The 22,037-nt window shown below is 48.4% G+C and overlaps 1 protein-coding gene across 6 annotated transcripts in view; it reads left to right on the forward strand.

Annotated features, from left to right (window-relative positions):
* Positions 1 to 22,037, forward strand: part of ANO4 (anoctamin 4) — a 231,837-nt gene that overhangs the window by 67,696 nt on the left and 142,104 nt on the right. Inside the window, exon 2 of one of the 6 annotated variants that reach the window (XM_064155011.1) lies at positions 18,892 to 18,944. The exons of the other annotated variants lie outside the window; for them this stretch is intronic. Within the exon in view, the coding sequence (XP_064011081.1) occupies positions 18,929 to 18,944 (16 nt within the window). The 5' untranslated portion in view covers positions 18,892 to 18,928. The remainder of the gene's footprint in view (positions 1 to 18,891; positions 18,945 to 22,037) is intronic. 6 annotated transcript variants of the gene reach the window in all.

The raw sequence follows: 22,037 nt of genomic DNA on the forward strand, positions 1-22,037 counted from the left end.
TTGGCTATAAGCAGAAGATGTAAGAGACCAATTTCTTTTTCATTACTTCCTCACAAAGATAATGTGTTTGGAAAATAAGCCATGAGCTGATTTTCAGACACAGGAGGCAATGCCTGATTCTTTGCTTGGTTAGTTGCTAACTAGTTCAGCCTCAGAATAGCAGGGACCAGGATTGGGAAATAAATCATAGGTAGTATGTGGGCATCAAAATAAAAGCTGTACTGACACTGAAAGCTTCTGGAGGAAGTCTAGGCTGGATGTTAGGAGGAAGTTGTTGGCAGAGAGAGTGATTAGCATTGGAATGGGCTGCCCAGGGAGGTGGTGGAGTCACCTTCCCTGGAGGTGTGGAAGCAAAGCTGTTAGCATGGACCACATGGGCTGCCAAGCAGACTTTTGTCCTCTGTTGTACAGTCCAAGCAGTGCTATTTTCCAGCTGCTGGAGGAGAGGCAGGGCTTTGCTTGAATTCAAATACCATAGCTAAATGCCATTTGGCATGCTGTAACATTTCTGAATGACCTAACAGTTTACCACCTGCTGAAGAATGATGTTTAAAATTCATTGATGGATCATGTTGGTGGTTGCAATTATGACAGGATGTTTTTGTTTTGTTTGGGAGTAAACTGTTGCACTACAAACCCTGCATTCACAGCCTTGGCATTTAGCTGGTGTTTGTACCTTAAACAGCAGATTAAACCCACGGCATATTTCAGTGCTGCTTTTTCCCAGCAACAACTTAATTTCCCAGTGCAATCTAAAAACCTTCTGATCATTCTGTGACATCCTGTAAATAAGCCACCTCTAGAAGGCTGTAGAGAATTTAATAACTGAGGCAGTACACAGGACAGAAAAAGAATGCTGCAGAGACAATGTGCTGCAGCTGAAGGAATGAAACCAGATTAATTAAAAGATCAAATGGAGGAAGGAAAGGGAAGAATGTAAGTTTTAATGGAACTGAAAGGAGGCAGAAAATAAGTGACATGGGAGGGACTTTTCCTAAAGGAAGAGGCATCTCTGAGTGACAGATGAGATTGGGTGGGAAAAGGATGACAGACTCTCAAGAGGAGGAGCTGCAAGAAAAGCTGCAGTAGCCCCAGAGGTGGTGAAGCATGGGATGAAACTGAGCAAAGCGAGGGTCTAAGTGCCAGGAGGACAGGGCTGGCCCCTGGCAGAGGTATCCTGGGCAGCTGCTGAGGGCTGCAGGAGGGAGCAGCCAGCCTTGTTTTCTCTGGGCTTGTGCCAGAGCCCTGGAAAGGCAGCCTGTGGGCAAGAGAAAAGGGTAACAAGCAGCAGCATTTGCAGCTGAGATGTCTTCTCAGAAATGAGGCTGCTACTGGATCCCTTCATCCCCTAGGCAGTAGAGCAGCAGACCCTGATTCTCTCTGTCTCAGAACTGATTTGGCCCTTCCTTGGCCCAGCCCAAGGTCACATCAAGGCTGACATCCATCTGGAGCCAGGGCTGCACAATGCTGTCAGCAGCATACTGCAAAGCCTTGGCTATGTGTGACTGATTATTTCATGTCAGGGGTGGGCAGCAAGCCCCCAGAATGACATTGTGAACTTCATCTTTTAAGAGCATTACTCAAGACTCTGCTGGTTACCAGGGGGTGACATCATTAACAGCAGGAGCAAAGCCTCTGCTGCAGAATGTGGGTACTGGCTACAATGGTTGTTTGCACACAATTTACTGCTGCTGCTTCTTCTTGTTGCTGTAAACCCCACAGATCAACATTATTATGCCATTAGCATGAAGCAGGTCAGTATGGAGCCATAAATGTCTGCATTCAGAGCAAATTACAGTGTGTCACTGGTGCTACATGATCTGGTCCAATGTCACTTTGCTTATGGCTTAGCTCAGCTGAGGAAAAATGACTCTGCAGCGATGAAAAATGAGTAATGAGCTCTCAGACGAGGGAAATGTCTCAACATTCATATCACAGCTGCCAGGGATTTTGCTTTTGGTCGAGTTTGCCCTCAGTTTTGGGGGAAGAGTTCCCCTCCTCTTGGTTGAGAAGGTGGATGACTCCCACAGGGAGGTGTGCGAGACCTTTTCAGACATTCATCTTCGTTGCTCTTGCTTCTCTTGTTGTTTCCTAAGCAGTTTTGCAGTAGGTTTTCTGTTTCTTTGCATTCCAGGCAAAGTTGGTTGAGAGAATCTGTGGTGATTGGAATCTACACTGTTTTTAACTTTGCTGCAGCATTGTGTAGTATTGCTACTAATAATAATTGTAATATTTAATATCAGAAAGTTTATTCTTATTCTCTCTGATATTCCATCTTGCTGTATGTGGTGTAAAATCAGCATAGCTCCAGGATGAGAGAATCACAGAATCAATCAGGGTTGGAAGGGATCACAAGGATCATCTAGTTCCAACCCCCCTGTCATGCCCAGGGACACCCTACCCTAGAGCAGGCTGCCCACAGCCTCATCCAGCCTGGCCTCAAACACCTCCAGCCATGGGGCCTCAACCACCTCCCTGGGCAACCCATCCTAGGCTCTCACCACTCTCCTGCTCAACAACTTCCTCCTCATGTCCAGCCTGAACCTACCCATCTCCAGCTTTGCTCCATTCCCCCCAGTCCTGTCACTCTCTGGTAGCCTAAAAAGTCCCTCCCCAGCTTTTTTGTAGCCCCCTTCAGATCCTGGAAGGCTACAAGAAGGTCACCTGGGAGCCTCCTCTTCTCCAGACTGCACAGCCCCAACTCTTTCAGTCTGTCCTCATAGCAGAGCTGCTGCAGCCTCTGAGCATCCTCCTGGCCATTCTCTGGACACACTCCAGCATCTCCACATCCTTCTTGTAATGGGAGCTCCAGAACTGGATGCAGTACTCCAGGTGGGATCTCAGCAGAGCACAGCAGAGGGGCAGAATCATCTCCCTGGCCCTGCTGGCCACACTTCTCCTGCTACAGCCCAGGCTCTGCTTGGCTTTCTGGGCTGCAAGTGCACACTGCTGGCTCCTGCTGAGCTTCTCGTCCAGCAGCACCCCCAAGTCCCTCTCCTCAGGGCTGCTCTCCAGCCACTCACTGCCCAGCCTGGATTTGTTCAGAGGTACCTCAGAACTGCTTGGATCCATGATTAATATTTAAAGCAGATGACATCTTTTCTATTGGTTTTGCTAATGCATTAGTAAACAGAAAAGCAGGAAAAGAAAAGCTTTCTCTAAAGCCCAGGGAAGAAAAATTAGGACTAGACAAAGCTAAACATGACTAATTACAGAAGTAGAATGCTTACAGGGAACTCCCTTCCCCTCACTGGGATAACTGAAGCTCACTTTTTAAAACAACTTTAATATTCCTTGTATTGAGTATGCAGAAGTAATGCTCTGATCCTTCCCAGCAAGGAAGAGAAAACCACTGTGTTTTGTGAGTCATGGAACAGCATGCACCTGAGTTAGCTGTTGGCAGAGGTGCTGGGAGCATAGCTGCAGTGCTAGCCATGGAGACTGATCAATTCTGTGTGAGATCTGCTACTCCAGCCAAGTGCTTTGCAGCTTGCTACAGGTTTCTGTTTGCATTTTGTCATTTCAGGGCACAGATTTTTTTTCAGCAAATGATTGCCCTTTGGTTGATGCCAGAGGTTTCTGATACTCTGTCAGCCCAGGCTGTCTGTTTGGCTTCAAATTCCTCTAAATATGGAATCATAGAATCGAGCAGCTTGGAAGAGACCTCCAAGATCATCCAGTCCAATCAACCAGACCATGGCACTAAGTGCCTCAGCCAGGCTTTGCTTCAACACCTCCAGGGATGGTGACTCCACCACCTCCCTGGGCAGCCCATTCCAATGCCAATCACTCTCTCTGCCAACAACTTCCTCCTAACATCCAGCCTAGACCTCCCCCAGCACAACTTGAGACTGTGTCCCCCTGTTCTGTTGCTGGCTGCTTGGCAGAAGTGACCAACCCCACCTGACTACAACCTCCCTTCAGGTAGTTGTAGACAGCAATGAGGTCACCCCTGAGCCTTCTCTGCTGCAGGCTGCACACCCCCAGCTCCCTCAGCCTCTCCTCATAGGGTTTGTGTTCCAGGCTCCTCACCAGCTTTGTTGCCCTTCTCTGGACATGTTCCAGCACCTCAACATCTTTCTTGAATTGAGGGGCCCAGAACTGGACACAGCACTCAAGGTGTGGCCTGAGCAGTGCTGAGCATAGGGGCAAAATAACCTCCCTCATCCTACTGGCCACACTGCTCCTGATCCAGGCCAGGATGGGATTGGCTCTCCTGCCCGCCTGGGCACACTGCTGGCTCATCTTCTCTCACCAATTCCCCATTTCTAGTTCATCTTTACAGGAGATAATAAAATTTCTTCTATCATCTCAGAGTTTCTCTGCCATGGCATTGGGCAGCTTCCCACTGGTCCTCTGTGGGTCCACATTGCTGGTGTTGGACCTGCTGAAGGCTCTCTCTAGGCTTACCAGATGCAGGTGTGGTGCAGATGCTGTACAGCTACAATCTCCTAGTGTTACAGCTGCTGCTTTTTAAGAGTATTGCTCCTTCTGGCTACCTGAGCAGCTGTGCTGGGACTGGCACATCTGTGTGTGGTGGCCTCTGGTTGTAATCCTTTGTACAACTGCTACTCTCCCTCCTGTTCCCACAGTGTGTTCTGTGCAGCTCAGCGCAGAATCACAGAAGGTTAGGGACTGGAAGGGACCTCGAAAGCTCATCCAGTCCCACCCCCCTGCCAGAGCAGGATCACCTAGAGCAGATCACACAGCATCACATTCAGGCAGGCCTTGAATATCTCTAGAGAGGGAGACTCCACAACCCCCCAGGGCAGCCTGATCCGATGTGCTTACAGCACCCTGCAGCCTTACTTCTCCAGCTGGTGCTGGGCTGCTGTGGACTTTGTGGGGGTGTGCAGTGGAGTCCTCAAGTTTACAAGGTGTTGGTTCCTCCCTGCTTGTCTTGACTACTAAGCTCTTGTTATTGCTGAATACCCAGGAAGGTGTCCAGAGAAGGGCAGCAAAGCTGGTGAGGGGCCTGGAGCACAGCCCTGTGAGGAGAGGCTGAGGGAGCTGGGGGTGTGCAGCCTGCAGCAGAGGAGGCTCAGGGCAGAGCTCATTGTTGTCTACAACTACCTGAAGGGAGGCTGTAGCCAGGTGGGGTTGGTCTCTTCTGCCAAGCAGCCAGCAACAGAACAAGGGGACACAGTCTCAAGTTGCGTTGGGGGAGGTCTAGGCTGGATGTGAGGAGGAAGTTGTTGTCAGAGAGAGTGATTGGCATTGGAATGGGCTGCCCAGGGTGGTGGTGGAGTTGACTTGCCTGGAGGTGTTGAAGCAAAGCCTGGCTGAGGCACTTAGTGCCATGGCCTGGGTGCTAGGTTGGGCTGGATGACCTTGGAGGTCTCTTCCAACCTGCTTGATTCTATGAAATCGAGCTGCTTTGTTCTAGTGTGTTGTAGTGTGAACTGCATGAGTCTGGTGTTGTACAATGTTTGCTTGTCTCTTGAAGATAATATGTTCAACAGCCCAACACTTGCATCTATTTACATACGGTAATGCTGGCCAGAGGATCACAAAGCCTTTGTGTGGCCCAGGTCTCAGAGCTGGAGGAGTCATTTGCTGTGATTACATGCTCACTGCCACTGAAAGTGAACAGACCCTCTCCATCTTCTCCCAGATTGACAAATTGCTCCTCTGCTCTCTTCCTTGACTTGCACTTTATGACACAGTGCTCCAGCTGTGTCATGTCCTGACACACTGCTTTGCTTTGCTGTGTCCTTCCATCCTTTCATGTGACTGCTCATCTCAGGATGCCATTCCTTAGTTCTGCTGAGACAGTATGGAGATTCCCTCAGGTGAAACCCAGTCTGGAGGAGTGATCTCATCTCTTGGCTGGCTGAGGGAGATGCAGGAGGTACATTTTACCCCTTGCAATCTGCCTAGTTACACAGTGTAAATCATTTCTCACTGCCTGCAATTACTCTTCATTTTCACCCTTTGGCCTTGAGCAAAGCATGTTTAGTTGTGGGCAGAGCCTGAAGTCTTGGTCTTCTACTCCAAAGCACTGTTAGTGTGGTGACAGAGAAACTCTGTGCTGTTTGGTACTTGTACTGGTAACAGTGAGCAAGGTGTTTTCAGCCCCTGTATGAGACCTTCTGCAGGGTCAGGACTGCCCCATATGTGCTGAGCTGCTGACACTGTGTTCAGGCTGCTGTAGCTGACCTCTAGCACCTTGGTGTGGCTCTGGCTAGTTCATAGAGGAGCTCTTCATTGGTATCAATCACAAAGTGATGTGCTAGGATTACTGCTTTGCTTATTTCTTTATTTGCCCAAATAAATATCTGGTCCCAGGTCTTGGACCATCCCCACTGCTCTCTGACATGTGCTGGCTGCCATGAGCACCTTCAAGGTCTGCCAAGCTACATAAGGGGTACTGAGATAAAGGTGATCATCACTTGAATCCTTTTGTCTCCTTGGTCTGAGCATTTTCTGCATGACTCAGCTGGAGTCTTTCAGATGTCCTCAGCTATTTGGTGGATAGATAACCTCATCCTCCCTTGGTGTTCTGCTTCAAATGATTTTAAAGTATTTCATGTAACCTAAGATTGTCTTCTTGGATTGCCTGTGCCTCAGCTGACTTTCTCCTACAAGGGTGTCCTTGCTGAAGCTTTGACATTTGGTTCGATTTACACTTTAGTCTAGAACCTGGCTGGTGTTTGCTGCAGATGGAAGTCAACAGGTGCTGAGGATTGTCATGACTTTGGCCACAACCCCAAGGAGCACTACAGGCTGGGGGCAGAGTGGCTGGAGAGAAGTCAGGCAGAAAGGGACTTGGGGGTACTGGTAGATAGTAGCTGAAGATGAGCCAGCAGTGTGCCCAGGTGGCCAAGAGAGCCAATGGCATCCTGGCCTGCATCAGAAACAGTGTGGCCAGCAGGACAAGGGAGGTTCTTCTGCCCCTGTACTCAGCACTGGTCAGGCCACACCTTGAGTGCTGTGTCCAGTTCTGGGCTCCTCAATTCAAGAGAGATGTTGAGGTGCTGGAAGGTGTCCAGAGAAGGGCGACAAAGCTGGTGAGGAGCCTGGAACACAGCCCTGTGAGGAGAGGCTGAGGGAGCTGGGGGTGTGCAGCTTGCAGAAGAGGAGGCTCAGGGCAGAGCTCATTGCTGTCTACAACTACCTGAAGGGAGGCTGTAGCCAGGTGGGGTTGGTCTCTTCTCCCAGGCAGCCAGCACCAGAACAAGGGGACACAGTCTCAAGTTGTGCCAGGGCAGGTCTAGGCTGGATGTTAGGAGGAAGTTGTTGTCAGAGAGAGTGATTGGCATTGGAATGGGCTGCCCAGGGAGGTGGAGTTGCTGTCCCTGTAGGCATTGAAGGAAAGCCTGGATGAGGCACTCAGTGCCATGGTCTAGTTGATTGGATAGGGCTGGGTGATAGGCTGGACTGGATGATCTTGGAGATGTCTTCCAACCTGGCTGATTCTGTGATGCTATGATTCTGTGAGTCTCAGTATATTTTTCTTCTCTGTGTTTGAGCCTTAGAGCTTTAAGGTCAAGCAGGTCTCTGAACCAAATTTGATTGTATTAAAATCAACTCTGTCCAAGTCAGGCATTTTAATTGTGCTTCTACAGATACTTCTGTCTGGAGAGATAAAATATTAAACACCTAATGAATAATGCAGGTGTCTCACAACACCATGATCTTTGTGTGAGTAAGGAAGTCATAAATTGCCTGGGTATTGAACTGGCACAAGAGTTGCTTTTGTTCCTGTAGTGACAGCTTATGCAGTGACCAGCTGCATGATGTAATGTTGACCACTGTATGTGTTTTCAAAGGAGAAATGGTAGTTCTCCATCTCTCACTGCAGGAGCAGAGCTGCACATTTGTCTGCTCCCTGGCAGCTAATGGAGCTGTGGAAAGCCAAGGTTTAACATGGCTCTGATGCTTGAACATGTCCAGAGAAGGGTGACGAGGCTGGGGAGAGGCCTTGAGCACAGCCCTACGAGGAGAGGCTGAGGGAGCTGGGATTGGTTAGCCTGGAGAAGAGGAGGCTCAGGGGTGGCCTTATTGCTGTCTACAAGTACCTGAGGGGTGGTTGTGGCCAGGAGGAGGTTGCTCTCTTCTCTCAGGTGGCCAGCACCAGAACAAGAGGACACAGCCTCAAGCTGCACCAGGGGAGATTTAGGCTGGAGGTGAGGAGAAAGTTCTTCCCTGAGAGAGTCATTGGGCACTGGAATGGGCTGCCCGGGGAGGTGGTGGAGTCGCCGTCCCTGGAGCTGTTCAAGGCAGGATTGGACGTGGCACTTGGTGCCATGGTCTAGCCTTGAGCTCTGTGGTAAAGGGTTGGACTTGATGATCTGTGAGGTCTCTTCCAACCTTGGTGATACTGTGATTGTGCAAAGGAGACACCAATAGATGCAAACATCCATATGAAATTGCTCCTTGAGCCATGGAAAGAAAACTGAAGGTGCTTTAGGTGAAGATCTGCTGACCTTTGGCTTCTAGACTCTTCCTTTGGGAGTGCAATTCTCCTTTCTCTCTTACCACATGCTGCTGCTGCCTCAGCTGACTCTGCTTTGGTGTGGATTTTTTTGTGACGAGCTCCAGCTGCCTCTATCAATCCCTCCATGCCTTTCCTCCTTCATTTCACTCCCTCTCCTTTCACTCCCCCTGCCTTACTCTCTTCAGTCTGACCACTGGAAGATGTTGCTTTTGCCCCTTAATTATTTTTCCCCCGTGTCCAGGGAAGCTGAATTTCAACCCTTTAATTTTCAACGTTTAGATGGATTTTCATTCCCATTTGCCCTGCTGCTGACTGGGCCCTGACATGGAGCATTTCTTCTTTAAAGAAAAAAAACAGAACCAAACTTTCAGAAGGGAGAATTTCACTTTTTAAATGCATCACCATGGCAACCTCTACAGTGCCTTTCCAAACATAGAAGGTTGCCTTTAAGAAGCATACTCGTCTGAGAGAAAGGTGAGTTTTTACAGCTCCTATCAATGCTCCCAGAGAACAGAACATTTAACAAGGATCACTCAGAGGGACTTTTACATGCAGAAAGGAGAAGTTATATGGTTCTGATGGAGTGGGGTGTTTTTAAGGATGCTGCATGCTAACTAATCAGCACTGGTCAGACCACACCTTGAGTACTGTGTCCAGTTCTGGGCCCCTCAATTCAAGAGAGATGTTGAGGTGCTGGAAGGTGTCCATAGAGGTGCAACAAAGCTGGTGAGGGGCCTGGAACACAAATCCTATGAGGAGAGGCTGAGGGAGCTGGGGGTGTTTAGCCTGGAGAAGAGGAGGCTCAGGGGTGATCTTATTACTGTCTACAACTACCTGAAGGGGCATTGTAGCCAGGTGGGGGGTGGCCTCTTCTCCCAGGCAACCAGCAATAGAACAAGGAGACACGGTCTCAAGTTGTGCCAGGGTAGGTATAGGCTGGATGTTAGGAGGAAGTTCTTCACAGAGAGAGTGATTGGCATTGGAATGGGCTGCCCAGGGAGGTGGTGGAGGCACCATCCCTGGGGGTCTTCAAGAAAAGCCTGGCTGAGGCACTTAGTGCCATGGTCTGGTTGACTGGATAGGGCTGGGTGCTAGGTTGGACTGGATGGTCTTGGAGGTCTCTTCCAACCTGGTTGATTCTATGATTCTATAATGCTGGCTTAAAATAGGCTTGAAGAACTAGATACAGCCTGGCAGTAATGCTTGTGATAAGATTTTACCCGATATCAGCCAGGTGAAAACAGTTAACAGTTTATCAACAGTACTTAAAACATCATTTTCCCCTTTTCCTAAGCCTGGGCTGCCTTTTTGTGGATATTCAGAGTCTTAGTGGGAAATTATTTTTTATAAAGCATAAAAAAAAAAAAAAAGAAAGAAAGTGAGATAAAAGAATAGAGGACGGAGAAAGGAAGTCACTCATGCATGAAAAGAAGAAAGTCCCTCTCACATTATAAGCTGCTGAAATGTGACTTTGGCACTCATCTCTGTGGTGGTCTGATTTTTCTCAGCACTCAGATGGATTGGTGGTGGAGTCGCCGTCCCTGGAGCTGTTCAAGGCAGGATTGGACGTGGCACTTGGTGCCATGGTCTAGCCTTGAGCTCTGTGCTAAAGGGTTGGACTTGATGATCTGTGAGGTCTCTTCCAACCTTGGTGATACTGTGATATTCTGTTTCTGTGTGTATTAGAGGCAATGAGCATGGGATTTGTCTCCCCACTGGAAATTCCCCAGTGCAAATCATGCACATCAGATGGAATCATAGAATCAACCAGGTTGGAAGAGATCTCCAAGATCATCCAGTCCAACCTATCACCAGTGTTCAACCTATCTCAATGTTTTCCCTGCAATAGGAACTCTGGTGGTTTATTCTAAAACTACCAAAACAAGAAGTGGTTTAGAATGAAACTTTCTACCTCTTTAAGAGGCTTGAGATTGGAGAAGGAGCTCACAGCCTGAGAGCCTCAGTCTCTGTGCAGATTTCAGAGGGTGGTAGGGATGCTGATGGACTGGCACATGGCAAAAAACAATGTGGAAAACATCCTGCTGAAATTTCCAGTTGGCTTCACTCAGGTTAAACATCAGGACTCAGGGTGTGGGGGCAATGTTCCTGCACTTTATGTAGAGGAGGTCAGTAGAGGACTTTGCTTCTCCTCTCCTATGCCATCTGTCATTGTAATTGTGAGGTCTTCTCTGCCTGCAGGTGGCTGGCTGAGCCACGCTGCTGATGTCAGGAGTGAGCATGATGGACTTGGGCCATGAGTTCAGCACCTGGGTTCATTCAGCTGGATGGCCACGGTGCATTTCTCTTTCACTGGTCTCATCCCAAGCTTGGAGGAAGCAAGCTGATTCTGCTAGAATTCACAGGACCATAGAAAGCTTTGGGTTGGAAAGGACCTTAAAGGTCATCTGGTTCTAGGCTCCTGGTGTGGGCAGAGACATCTCCCACCAGACCAGGTTGCTAAAGGCCTCATTTAGCCTGGCCTTGTAAATGTCTAGGTTGGGGGCATCCTGGCCTGCATCAGGAACAGTGTGGCCAGTAGGTCAAGGGAGGTTATTCTGCCCCTGTACTCAGCACTGGTCAGACCACACCTTGAGTACTGTGTCCAGTTCTGGGCTCCTCAATTCAAGAAGGATGTTGAGGTGCTGGAGCATGTCCAGAGCAGGGCAACAAAGCTGGTGAGGGGCCTGGAGCACAAACCCTAAGAGGAGAGGCTGAGGGAGCTGGGGGTGTTTAGCCTGGAGAAGAGGAGGCTCAGGAGTGATCTTATTACTGTCTACAACTACCTGAAGGGACATCGTAGCCAGGTGGGGGGTGGCCTCTTCTCCCAGGCAACCAGCAATAGAACAAGGGGACACAGTCTCAAGTTGTGCCAGGGTAGGTATAGGCTGGATATTAGGAAGAAGTTCTTCACAGAGAGAGTGATTGGCATTGGAATGGGCTGCCCAGGGAGGTGGTGGAGGCACCGTCCCTGGGGGTCTTCAAGAAAAGCCTGGATGGGGCACTTAGTGCCATGGTCTGGTTGACTGGCTAGGGCTGGGTGCTAGGTTGACCTGGATGATCTTGGAGGTCTCTTCCAACCTGGCTGCTTCTATGATTCTATGACCACCCTGGGAAAACTGTTTTAGCATCTCACCACTCTCACTGTCAAGAATTTTGTCCTAATATCCAGTCTAAATCTGCCCTCCCCAAGCTTCAATTCATTCCCTCTCATCCTATCACTACAGCCTTTGTAAGAAGTCCTTCCCCAGCTTTCTTGTAGCTTCCTTCAGGTACTGAAAGGCTGTTATAAGGTCTCCCTGGAGCCTTCTTTTCTAAAAGACTGAACAGCCCCAACTGTCTCAGCCTGTCCCCATAGGGCAGGTGCTGCAGCTCTCTGATCATCTCTGTGGCCCTCCTCTGAACCCCCTCCAACAGTTTGAGATGTCTTTGTTATGCTGGAGTTTCCAAGGATGGATGCAGTACTCAGATGGGAACTCTCATTGGGGCTGGGTGATGCCATGAGCATCCCAGAGGTATTTCTCTGTGTGGTGCATGTGTGGAAGGAGCAGATTCAAAAGCACCTCTACAGAGTGTCCCTAAAAAGACATTTCAGAATGTACTGTTAATGCAGCAAGTCATTTAAAGGCGACAGCCTTAAATTCACCTCCTCAACAGTTCAGTTAAAAGTAAAAGCAGTTAAAAATAAGCTCAATCACTGCACTTTCCATGTTATGTAACATCTTTAGGCAAGTTTCACTTTTAGAGCAAAGTTTGCAGGGAAGAAGTTAGTAACACTCATCTGAAGTGCATCCTTTTAAGGCGTCTCTGCCGTCACGCAGGGCTGGTTTTGTTTGGTGTCAAATGTGGGTAAGTAAAAGATTGCCTTTTGGGCTGGAGGATAGGATCTGTGTGATCTGATGGTCTGGGTTGGTTTGGTTTAATATGTCCAGAGTCCTGTTGAGAACATTGTTTTAACCTCCAAAGTCAACTGACAGCTTGGCAGGGCATTCTGGCCAGCGAGCAGCTCAGCCAGCAGTAGGTTTACAAAGCAGCGCTGAGGCGTGGGGACTGTGCCTGCAGGAAAGCTGATAGCAGTGGTTGCAGGCTGAACAAAAATCTTTCCCCCCAAAAAGCAGCAACTGTTGTGAATTACCATGGCCAAGTTTCTGACAAACTGGCTGGAGGACTGCCCTTCTGCAGCTTGTCAGATGTTTTCCTTCCCCAGCACTTCTGATGGATGGGCTTGTAACTAGGTCACAATGCTTCTGGTGGCATCCATCAGCACGTAACAAGATCTAGTGCAGGGTGTTGATGCTGAGAACGCTGGATTTAGGGTTTGCAGCTGTCAAAGGTGCATCTTTATTGTCGTGTTCTTGCAGACAATGTCTGGTCATTTCTATAGAAAGGGTGAACTGCAGCCTTCACAGCCCATAAATAATGGTTGTGGCTTTAAGAAGGGATGAGCTGTGGCATAGTGCAACGGGGGAGAAGGGAACTTTGCTTGGTGCATTTAGACCTTGTCTCTTGTATCAATCAAAAAGAAAGTTCTAAAGTTAAGAAGGGATGAGCTGTGGCATGGTGCAGTGAGGGAGAAGGGAACTTTGCTTGGTGCATTTAGACCTTGGCTCTTGTATCAGTCAGAAAGAAAGGTTTAAAGTTAAGAAGGGCTGAGCTGTGGCATGGTGCAGTGAGGGAGAAGGGAACTTTGCTTGGTGCATTTAGACCTTGGCTCTTGTATCAATCAGAAAGAAAGGTTTAAAGTTAAGAAGGGGTGAGATGTGGCATAGTGCAGTAAGGGAGAAGGGAACTTTGCTTGGTGCATTTAGACCTTGTCTCTTGTATCAATCAAAAAGAAAGTTCTAAAGTTAAGGGATGAGCTGTGGCATAGTGCAGTGAGGGAGAAGGGAACTTTGCTTGGTGCATTTAGACCTTGGCTCCTGTATTAATCAGAAAGAAAGGTTTAAAGTTAAGAAGGGATGAGCTGTGGCATAGTGCAGTAAGGGAGAAGGGAACTTTGGTGCATTTATAGTCCTTGGCTCTTGTATCAAACTAAAAAGAAAGATTTAAGAAGGGATGAGCTGTGGCATAGTTCAGTAAAGGAGAATCACAGAATGAAGCAGGTTGGAAAAGACCTCCAGGATCATTGAATCCAACCTAGCACTGAATCCTTCTGATTAATTAACCCCTGGCACCAAGTCCCTCGTGCAGTCTCCTGTCAGACACCTCCAGGGATGGGCACTCCACCACCTCCCCAGGCAGCCCGTTCCAATCACTCTCTCTGGGAAGAACGTCCTCCTAATGCCCAGCCTGAACCTGCCCTGGCACAGCTTGAGGCTGTGTACCCTTGTTCTGTCCCTGAGTGCCTGGGAGCAGAGCCCAACCCCACCTGGCTACAGCCACCCCTCAAGTAGCTGCAGGCAGCAATGAGGTCAGCCCTGAGCCTCCTCCTCTCCAGGCTGCACACTCCCCAGCTCCCTCAGCCTCTTCTCACAGGGCTGTGCTCCAAGCTCCTCCTCAGCCTTGCTGCCCTGCTCTGGACACCTTCCAGCACCTCAACATCTCTCTTAAACTGAGGAGCCCAGAACTGGACACAGCACTCAAAGTGTGGCAAATGCAGGCTGAAAAGATGCTACAGGGATAGCTGGGGCCAGAGCTGCCACCCCCTGCTTCATGCATTTATAGTCCTTGGCTTTTGTATCAATGTGCTAGTTTGAAGCTAGCTAGAATGTTTTGGTGAGAAGGATTAGATCACAGGCTGTGAAAGAGAAACAAATGGTGATGTCTACTTCACTCATAGGCTTGCTGAGATGTATAAGAACAGGAGTATAAACACAGATAAGGTATTTGCACTTGGGGCACTGCCCGAGCTCTGGGCATTTCTCTCTCTGACCTCAGCTGCTGTCTCTCTGATTAATCCACCTGCTTCCTAACCCCCCTGGCCAACCCTCCATTCTTCCTTGGGGTGCAAGGCAACATCTGGGGTAAGGTTGAGGGGTGGGAGAAGTTGGAAGGGTGGTTGGGAGCCCCTCCTGGGGACTCTGGTTTCTGGGAGGGCTGTTGTGTTTCTGTATTACCTTTTATCTTCTATATTTCTGTGTATAACTATATATACTGTAAATATCTGCTTGTAGATTGTGCTAAGCTGTAAAAATAAGCTTCATTCAATTTCCAGACCCAGCTAAGTCTAGTCTGGGTGATTTACAGAGTTGGGGGTGGGGAGGCAGGTAACACCCAAACCATAACAATCAATCAAAAAGAAAGTTCTAAAATTAAGAAGGGCTGAGCTGTGGCATAGTGCAGTAAGGGAGAAGGGAACTTTGCTTGGTGCATTTATAGTCCTTGGCTCTTGTATCAAACAAAAAGCAAGCAGTCAGGGAATTACCACTTTGCAGGAATGAAAAACTGTTATGGTCTTTGTAGTTGTTGGATGTAAGTTTAGTGTCCAGGAGAGTAATGACTGAACTTTAAGTTGTGGATATTCACAGTAACTAAAGTAACTGCTTTGAGATTATCTTTTTTTAAACTGAAAATTATATCTTAAACATTTTCATAGAATAGCAGAGTCATTTGGCTTGGAAGGGACCTTAAAGATGATCTAATTCCCTCCCCCTTGCCAACAGTTTCATCACCTCCACTAGACCAGGTTGCTCAAAGTGTCATTCTGCACATCCTTAGGATGGGACATGCACAACTTCTCTGGGCAACAGAGTCACAGAATTTCTTAGATTGGAAAAGACCTCCAAGCTCCTTGAGTCCAATCATTAGTTTCACACTGACAAGTTCTTGACCAAACCAAATCCCTCAGCACAACATCTAAGCACTATGAATCGCTATGGTTGGAAGGGACCATCAGGATCATGCAGTCCAACCTTCATCCCAGCGTCCTTCATCACTAGACCACAGCCTCAAGCACCACATCCATTCTCCTCTTAAACACCTCCAGGGATGGTGACTCCAGTGCCTGACTACCTGCTCAGTAAAGAACTTTCTCCCAAGAACCAACCTAAACCTCCCCTGATGCAACTTGAGGCTGTTTGCTCTTGTCCTATCATTAGTTCTGGTGTCTCACCACCCTCAGAATGAAGAACTTCTTCCTTATATCTCTCAGTTTGACGCCATTGGCCCTTGTCCTATCACAAAATACCCTTGTAAAAAGTCCCTCCTCACCTTTTTATAGGCCCCCTTTAGGTACTAGAAGGCTACTCTGAGGTCTCCCTGGAGCCTTCTCTTCTCCGGGCTGAACAGCTCCAACTCTCACAGTCTGCATTCATAGCAGAAGTGCTCCAGCTCTCTGATAATCTTTGTGGCCCTTCTCTGCACTCAGTCCAACAGGTCTATGGGCCCCAGACCTGAACACAGTACTCCAGGTGATGTCTTGGAAGAAGAAGAATCACCTCCCTGCACCTGCTGGTCATGCTTCTTTAAGGGAAAAAAAAAGGCAGTTAGAGAACTGGTAAAGCACCAAATCTATTGAAGGCATTTGGACAGCAACTTTCAGGACTTAAGAACTGCTGACTCAGCGTTGCATTTGGCCTAATACTTACCTTCTTGTGTACTTACCTATAACATGGATTTCTAACTGCAAAACCTGAGAAGAAAACTGAGGAAAGGTTCTGTATTGTTGACAGTGATATTTGCTTTGTCTCAGTTGCTTAGGTTTACTTTTTTAGATGGCCAAGTGGAGGCAAATGATGGGAAAATGCAGTACAAGAAGGATAACATTGACAGTTGCAAAGGCAGAAGCAAAACCAAGCCCTGTTAAAATGGGGAGGTGCTCAAGTCCCCCAGGCGTTCTTGTGGCTCTCCACTGGACTCTTTCCAGCAGGTCTCTCTCTCACCTGAGCTGGGGAGCCCAAAACTGGACAGAGTTATCATTGCCCTTCAGAGTTTCTTGGTCTCCCATCGGCAGTGCAGTCAGAAGTGAAATAGGCAAGAGCTGTGCTGGGTTCAATCCAGGTCAGGGCAAGCTGAGAGCAGCCGGAGGGATCGCTGCGAGGAGCGTGGGTAAGAACATGGCAGGTTTGTGGTTGTTAATTGCCTGGAGTCTGGCCAGGAAGGTAAGGTGACAGATGAGCACAGATTTTCACTGGCATCTGCTGCCTGCTCCAGCTGCCATGCCCTCTGGGGATCACCATCACTTTGTGGCCATTTTGAACGCTTGGCATCATAGACTTCATTACAGCAAAACCCATTCCTTGGGAAGAGAAAGAAGGTGCTGGAAATGAATGGTGCACAAATGCAAGAAAAGAGGTACCCTTGCCTCAAAGTTTCTGGTACACAGGCCTCTGGTAGCCTGTCTTTTCTGTAGAAGAAGCTGATGGTGGACTGGGGTACTTCAGTGAGTGTGGCTGTGGAGGGTGGTACATCTTTGCAGCATGCTGCTTGCCCAGGCTCTGCTAAGGTGTACCACAGCATGCTCTTCTAGCCTGCAAGAAAGCCTCTTCTCCAGGAGGCAGTGAGACATGTCTGAGCCTCTCTCCCTCTTCCATAGGAGGGAGTGGGTGGCTTCTGGACCTCTCTCCAGCTGGGTGCTGGCTTCTCTTCTCCCAGACAACCAGCAACAGAACAAGGGGACACAGTCTCAAGTTGTGCTGGGGGAGGTCTAGGCTGGATGTTGGGAGGAAGTTGTTGGCAGAGAGAGTGATTGGCATTGGAATGGGCTGCCCAGGGAGGTGATGGAGTCACCATCCCTGGAGATGTTGAAGCAAAGCCTGGAAGAGGCACTTAGTGCCATGGTCTAGATGACTGGATAGGGCTGGGTGATAGGTTGGCCTGGATGACCTTGGAGGTCTCTTCCAACCTGGATTGATTCTATATATGAACTCCTGAGGCCACCATGGGCACCAATATGCCCCCAACACTGACCAGTAAGTCACCATCAACTGAAAAGAGCTTTCATATTCACTAAGCTAAGCTCTTCTCTTCATTCATGCCTGAGGAAGACAAGTGGGGTTTCAGACTGCCATGTAGACCATTAAACCAGGACTATTATGATTCTCTCAAGACATTTTCATGACTTCAGGTTATTATCTTGCATCTCTCTGAGTGCACTGCAGGAGCTTTTCAGTCATGCTGGATAACCATTGTTGAGTGCTAGCTGCTTGTAACTTAATAAACTACCTGTGGGGCTATAAAAACAGCTCTCTGGTGATGGGCCTAAGGTAAGCATGATCTTTTTATTCATTAAGACTTTGACAGACTTAAAATAACACTGGTTCTGGATGCATTTGTATCACAGGTCATGTGGCCAGGTTTGTAGGGGAGAAGAAGCTGTTCTGACTTAAAGTGCATTTGCAAGTGCAAACCTGTGTTCCTCTGCAGTTTCATAGAATAGAATCACAGAATCAGTCAGAGTTGGAAGGGACCACAAGGATCATCTAGTTCCAACCCCCTGCCATGGGCAAGGACACCCTATCCTAGATCAGGCAGGACACAGCCTCATCCAGCCTGGCCTTTAAACACCTCCAGGGGTGGGACCTCAACCACCTCCCTGGGCAACCCATTCCAGGGTCTCACCACTCTCGAGCTGAGCAACTTCTTCCTCACATCTACTCTGAATCTCCTTGCCTCCAGCTTTGCTCCATTCCCCCCAGTCCTGTCACTCCATAACAGCCTAAAAAGTCCCTCCCCAGCTTTTTTGTAGCCCCCTTCAGATACTGAAAGGCCACAAGAAGGTCACCTGGGAGCCTCCTCTTCTCCAGACTGCACAGCCCCAACTCTTTCAGTCTGTCCTCATAGCAGAGCTGCTGCAGCCTCTGAGCATCCTCCTGGCCCTGCTCTGGACACACTCCAGCATCTCCACATCCTTCTTGTAATGGGGGCTCCAGAACTGGATGCAGTACTCCAGGTGGGGTCTCACCAGATCAGAGTAGAGGGGCAGAATCACCTCCCTGGCCCTGCTGGCCACACTTCTGCTGCTGCAGCCCAGCCTCTGGTTGGCCCTCTGGGTTCATATAAGAACTCAAACTGATGGCAGCTCAGAGCATAGATCCTAAGAACCCGCAATGACTGGCACGGGGTGAGGCTGCCCTTCTGCTGAAGGAGGGTGATTGGAGAAACAAATGCAGTAGCAAGAAATGCATCTTTGTGAAGATTTGTTTTGCTGATGCTAAAAGGGCTCTACAGTGATGCTCTTACATGAGACCTAGAAAGCAAGTGAAGTGGAAAAAGATACAGAGCAGACAAGAGAGGAATGATGTGATATTGATTCCTGCAGCCTTTGCTTGACATAGAGACCTTGAGCAGGTGGGTTAGGAGAGGGATCTCTGATTCACTGGAGAGTTGCCTGAAGAGCTACCAAATGTGACAGGGAGGCTGAGCCCATCTAAAGTGTCTCAGGCAAGTGAAATTGGAAGGTGAAGAGCAAAACCAGATACATCATTGTGCCACTGTGTAAATCCTTGTTGAAAGCATTGTGCTTCTGTTGCTACTCCTGGAAACTTTCTTAACCTTCATGTCTTCTTTTCCTGAAGGAAGGGGGAAGAGGAGTGGCCAGGGATGAGCTGAGGCATGCAACAGCTTACTGGTGAGGAGCAACAGTGTGAAATCTGCTGCCTAATCCTGAGAAAAGAAGCAACAGAGAAGGAAATATGATAGAGCTCTGTAGCACCGTGAGTGGAATCATAGAATCATAGAGTCAACCAGGTTGGGAGAGACCTCCAAGATCATCCAGGCCAACCTAGCACCCAGCCCTAGCCAGTCAACTAGACCATGACACTAAGTGCCTCATCCAGGCTTTGCTTCAACACCTCCAGGGATGGTGACTCCCCCACCTCCCTGGGCAGCCCATTCCAATGCCAATCACTCTCTCTGCCAACAACTTCCTCCTAACATTCATCCTAGACCTCCCCCAACACAACTTGAGACTGTGTCCCCTTGTTCTGCTGCTGGTTGCCTGGCAGAAGAGGGAGGTAAAGGGATGTGGTCAGCTATTCCTTCCCAGGCTGTGCATTCGAGCTCGGTGGTTTCTTCCCATGGAAAATGATACATGCTGAAAATTTGTGTCAATTCAGAATCCATCTGGACAGAACTTTTTATAGAAAATGGTAAAAAGGGGGAAAAAAAAGTATCATTTTGGGAACAGCTTCTGAAACTTCTACAGTTCTAACAAATCCTGACATCTTTCCAATATTTGGAGGGAGCAAGGTGAAGGCTATGCAAAGCCTCAGAAAACTGACCTTGACAAGAAATTCTTAGAATCACTTGGATTGGAAGGGACCCTAAAGATCATCCAGTTCCAACCCCCTGCCATAGGCAGGGACACCTTCCACTAGACCAGGTTGCTCAAGCCCTCATCCAACCTGGCCTTGAACACCTCCAGGAAGGGATATCCCCAACCTTTCTGGGCAAAAGCTGTTCCAGTGTCTTACCAACCTCACTGGAAACAATTTCTAACCTTTTCAATCTGCTCTCCTCAAACTTCAGTCCATTCCCTCTCATTCTATCACTACAGGCCCTTGTCACCTTTAGTACTGTGTCCAGTTCTGGGCTCCTCAATTCGAGAGAGATGTTGAGGTGCTGGAACATGTCCAGAGAAGGGCAACAAAGCTGGTGAGAGGCCTGGAGCACAGCCCTGTGAGGAGAGGCTGAGGGAGCTGGGGGTGTGCAGCCTGCAGAAGAGGAGGCTCAGGGCAGAGCTCATTGCTGTCTACAACTCCCTGAAGGGAGGCTGTAGCCAGGTGGGGTTGGTCTCTTCTGCCAGGCAAGCAGCAACAGAAGAAGGGGACACAGTCTTGAGTTGTGCTGGGGGAGGTCTAGGCTGGATGTTAGGAGGAAGTTGTTGGCAGAGAGAGTGATTGGCATTGGAATGGGCTGCCCAGGGAGGTGGTGGAGTTGCCTTCCCTGGAGATGTTGAAGCAAAGCCTGGATGAGGCACTTAGTGCCATGGTCTGGTTGACTGGCTAGGGCTGGGTGCTAGGTTGGCCTGGATGATCTTGGAGGTCTCTTCCAACCTGGCTGCTTCTACAGTACTATGTAATTTGCCTGTGTATATACTGCACCTTAAAACCTCTTTTGCTGTTCTCTGCCCATGCTTCTAAAGTGTTTTCTTTTGGCCTTGCTTATCTGTGCCTTGATAACTGTAGGCTTTCCAGAGTGACTTTGCTTGTGGTCCTGTGCCACTGCACTGAGATGTTCTTCCTCACTTATTGGTGTGTGCTCCCCTGTGCTTGCTCTGCTCTGAAAAGGGCCTTGGAGAAAGGGTCTACCTTGGTCTGCTCCTAACACCTTCACATAGGGCTGGAACAGAACAAAAAACCCACATAAAAGAAAGAAACAGCTGGAGTGATTTCTCTCCAGGGTGAGGACTGACACTCTGATAATGCCAAACTGAAAGGACTTAGTGCACCTGGCAGCAGCAGTTTGTTACACCAGACAGGGTCTACAAAGTGGGTCAGGGCACTTGAGGCTAATTAAGCAGTGTCAGCTAATGGATTGTTTGTACAGCTTCCTAACTCTGCAGTGCACTGTTACTGCTTATTCCTGTCCTTCTTGTCTCTGGCTAGAGACAGGCACCTCTGGAAGGAGCCTGGGAATACATGTCTGTACCCTGAAGTGGTGCAGGGTGGAACAGACCTGGAGTTGACTCAAACCTGACAATTGCTACAGGGAGGGGATTTTCCAGGTGGAGAGTGTGATGGTTTGGGTGTTCCCCACCTCCCCCACACACACTTTGGGAATCACCCAGACTAGACTCAGCCAGCTCTGGAAATTGAATGAAGCTTATATTTACAGCTTAGCAGAATGTACAAGCAGATATTTACAATATATACAGTTATAGACAGAAGTATACAAGGTAAAAGGTAATACAGAAACACAACAGCCCTCCCAGAAACCTGAGTCCCCAGGAGGGGCTCCCAACTGCCCTTCCACCTTCTCCCACCCCTCTCAACCTTACCCCAGTCCCAAGGAAGAATGAAGGTTTGGCCAGGGGGGTTAGGAAGCAAAGTGGATTAGTCAAAGAAATGGAGGGTGAGGTCAGAGAGAGAGATGCAGCCCAGAGCTTCCCAGCAGCAGTGAGTTATCTATGTTTTGATTTTTGTTTTTATGCATCTCAGCAAGCCTATGAGTGCAGTAGGCATCACCACTGTTTCCCTTTCACAGCCTGTAATCTAGTTCTTCTCACCAAAACATGCTAGCTAGCTTCAAACTAGCACAGAGAGATGTCTCCATTGCTGGCACAGTACAAGCTGGATAACTGAAGCAAATGCCCTCAGATACCTTGGTAGAGTTACTTCAGAGTAGTGCAGGATCCTGTCTTTCATCCTTGTAGCATCTGACAAGTCAACAAAACAAATATTACCATCACTTAAAAAATGGTACTCAGGCACACTGTAGTGGTTTTTGCTCTTAGTAATTCCTCCCTTCTCTTTCTTCTTTGTGTTTGACTTTATTACTTCCTGACTTGGAAGTACTTTAGTACTTCTCTCATGTGCAGGTTTTATCTGAAGCATTCTAAATGCTTTAGTGTCCTAAGTATGCTTCCACTTTCTAAAAGGCTCAGTGTAAAATAATTTTGCTTTAGAAAAGTGTATCCTAAAGAGACATAGCTGGGAGCAATAGAAGTTAGCCAGAAGCAGGACAGAGAATGCTTTTTCCTGCTGGCAAACTGCACAGCTGA

Source organism: Pogoniulus pusillus, chromosome 15, assembly GCF_015220805.1.
Source record: "Pogoniulus pusillus isolate bPogPus1 chromosome 15, bPogPus1.pri, whole genome shotgun sequence".
Lineage (NCBI taxonomy): Eukaryota > Metazoa > Chordata > Aves > Piciformes > Lybiidae > Pogoniulus > Pogoniulus pusillus.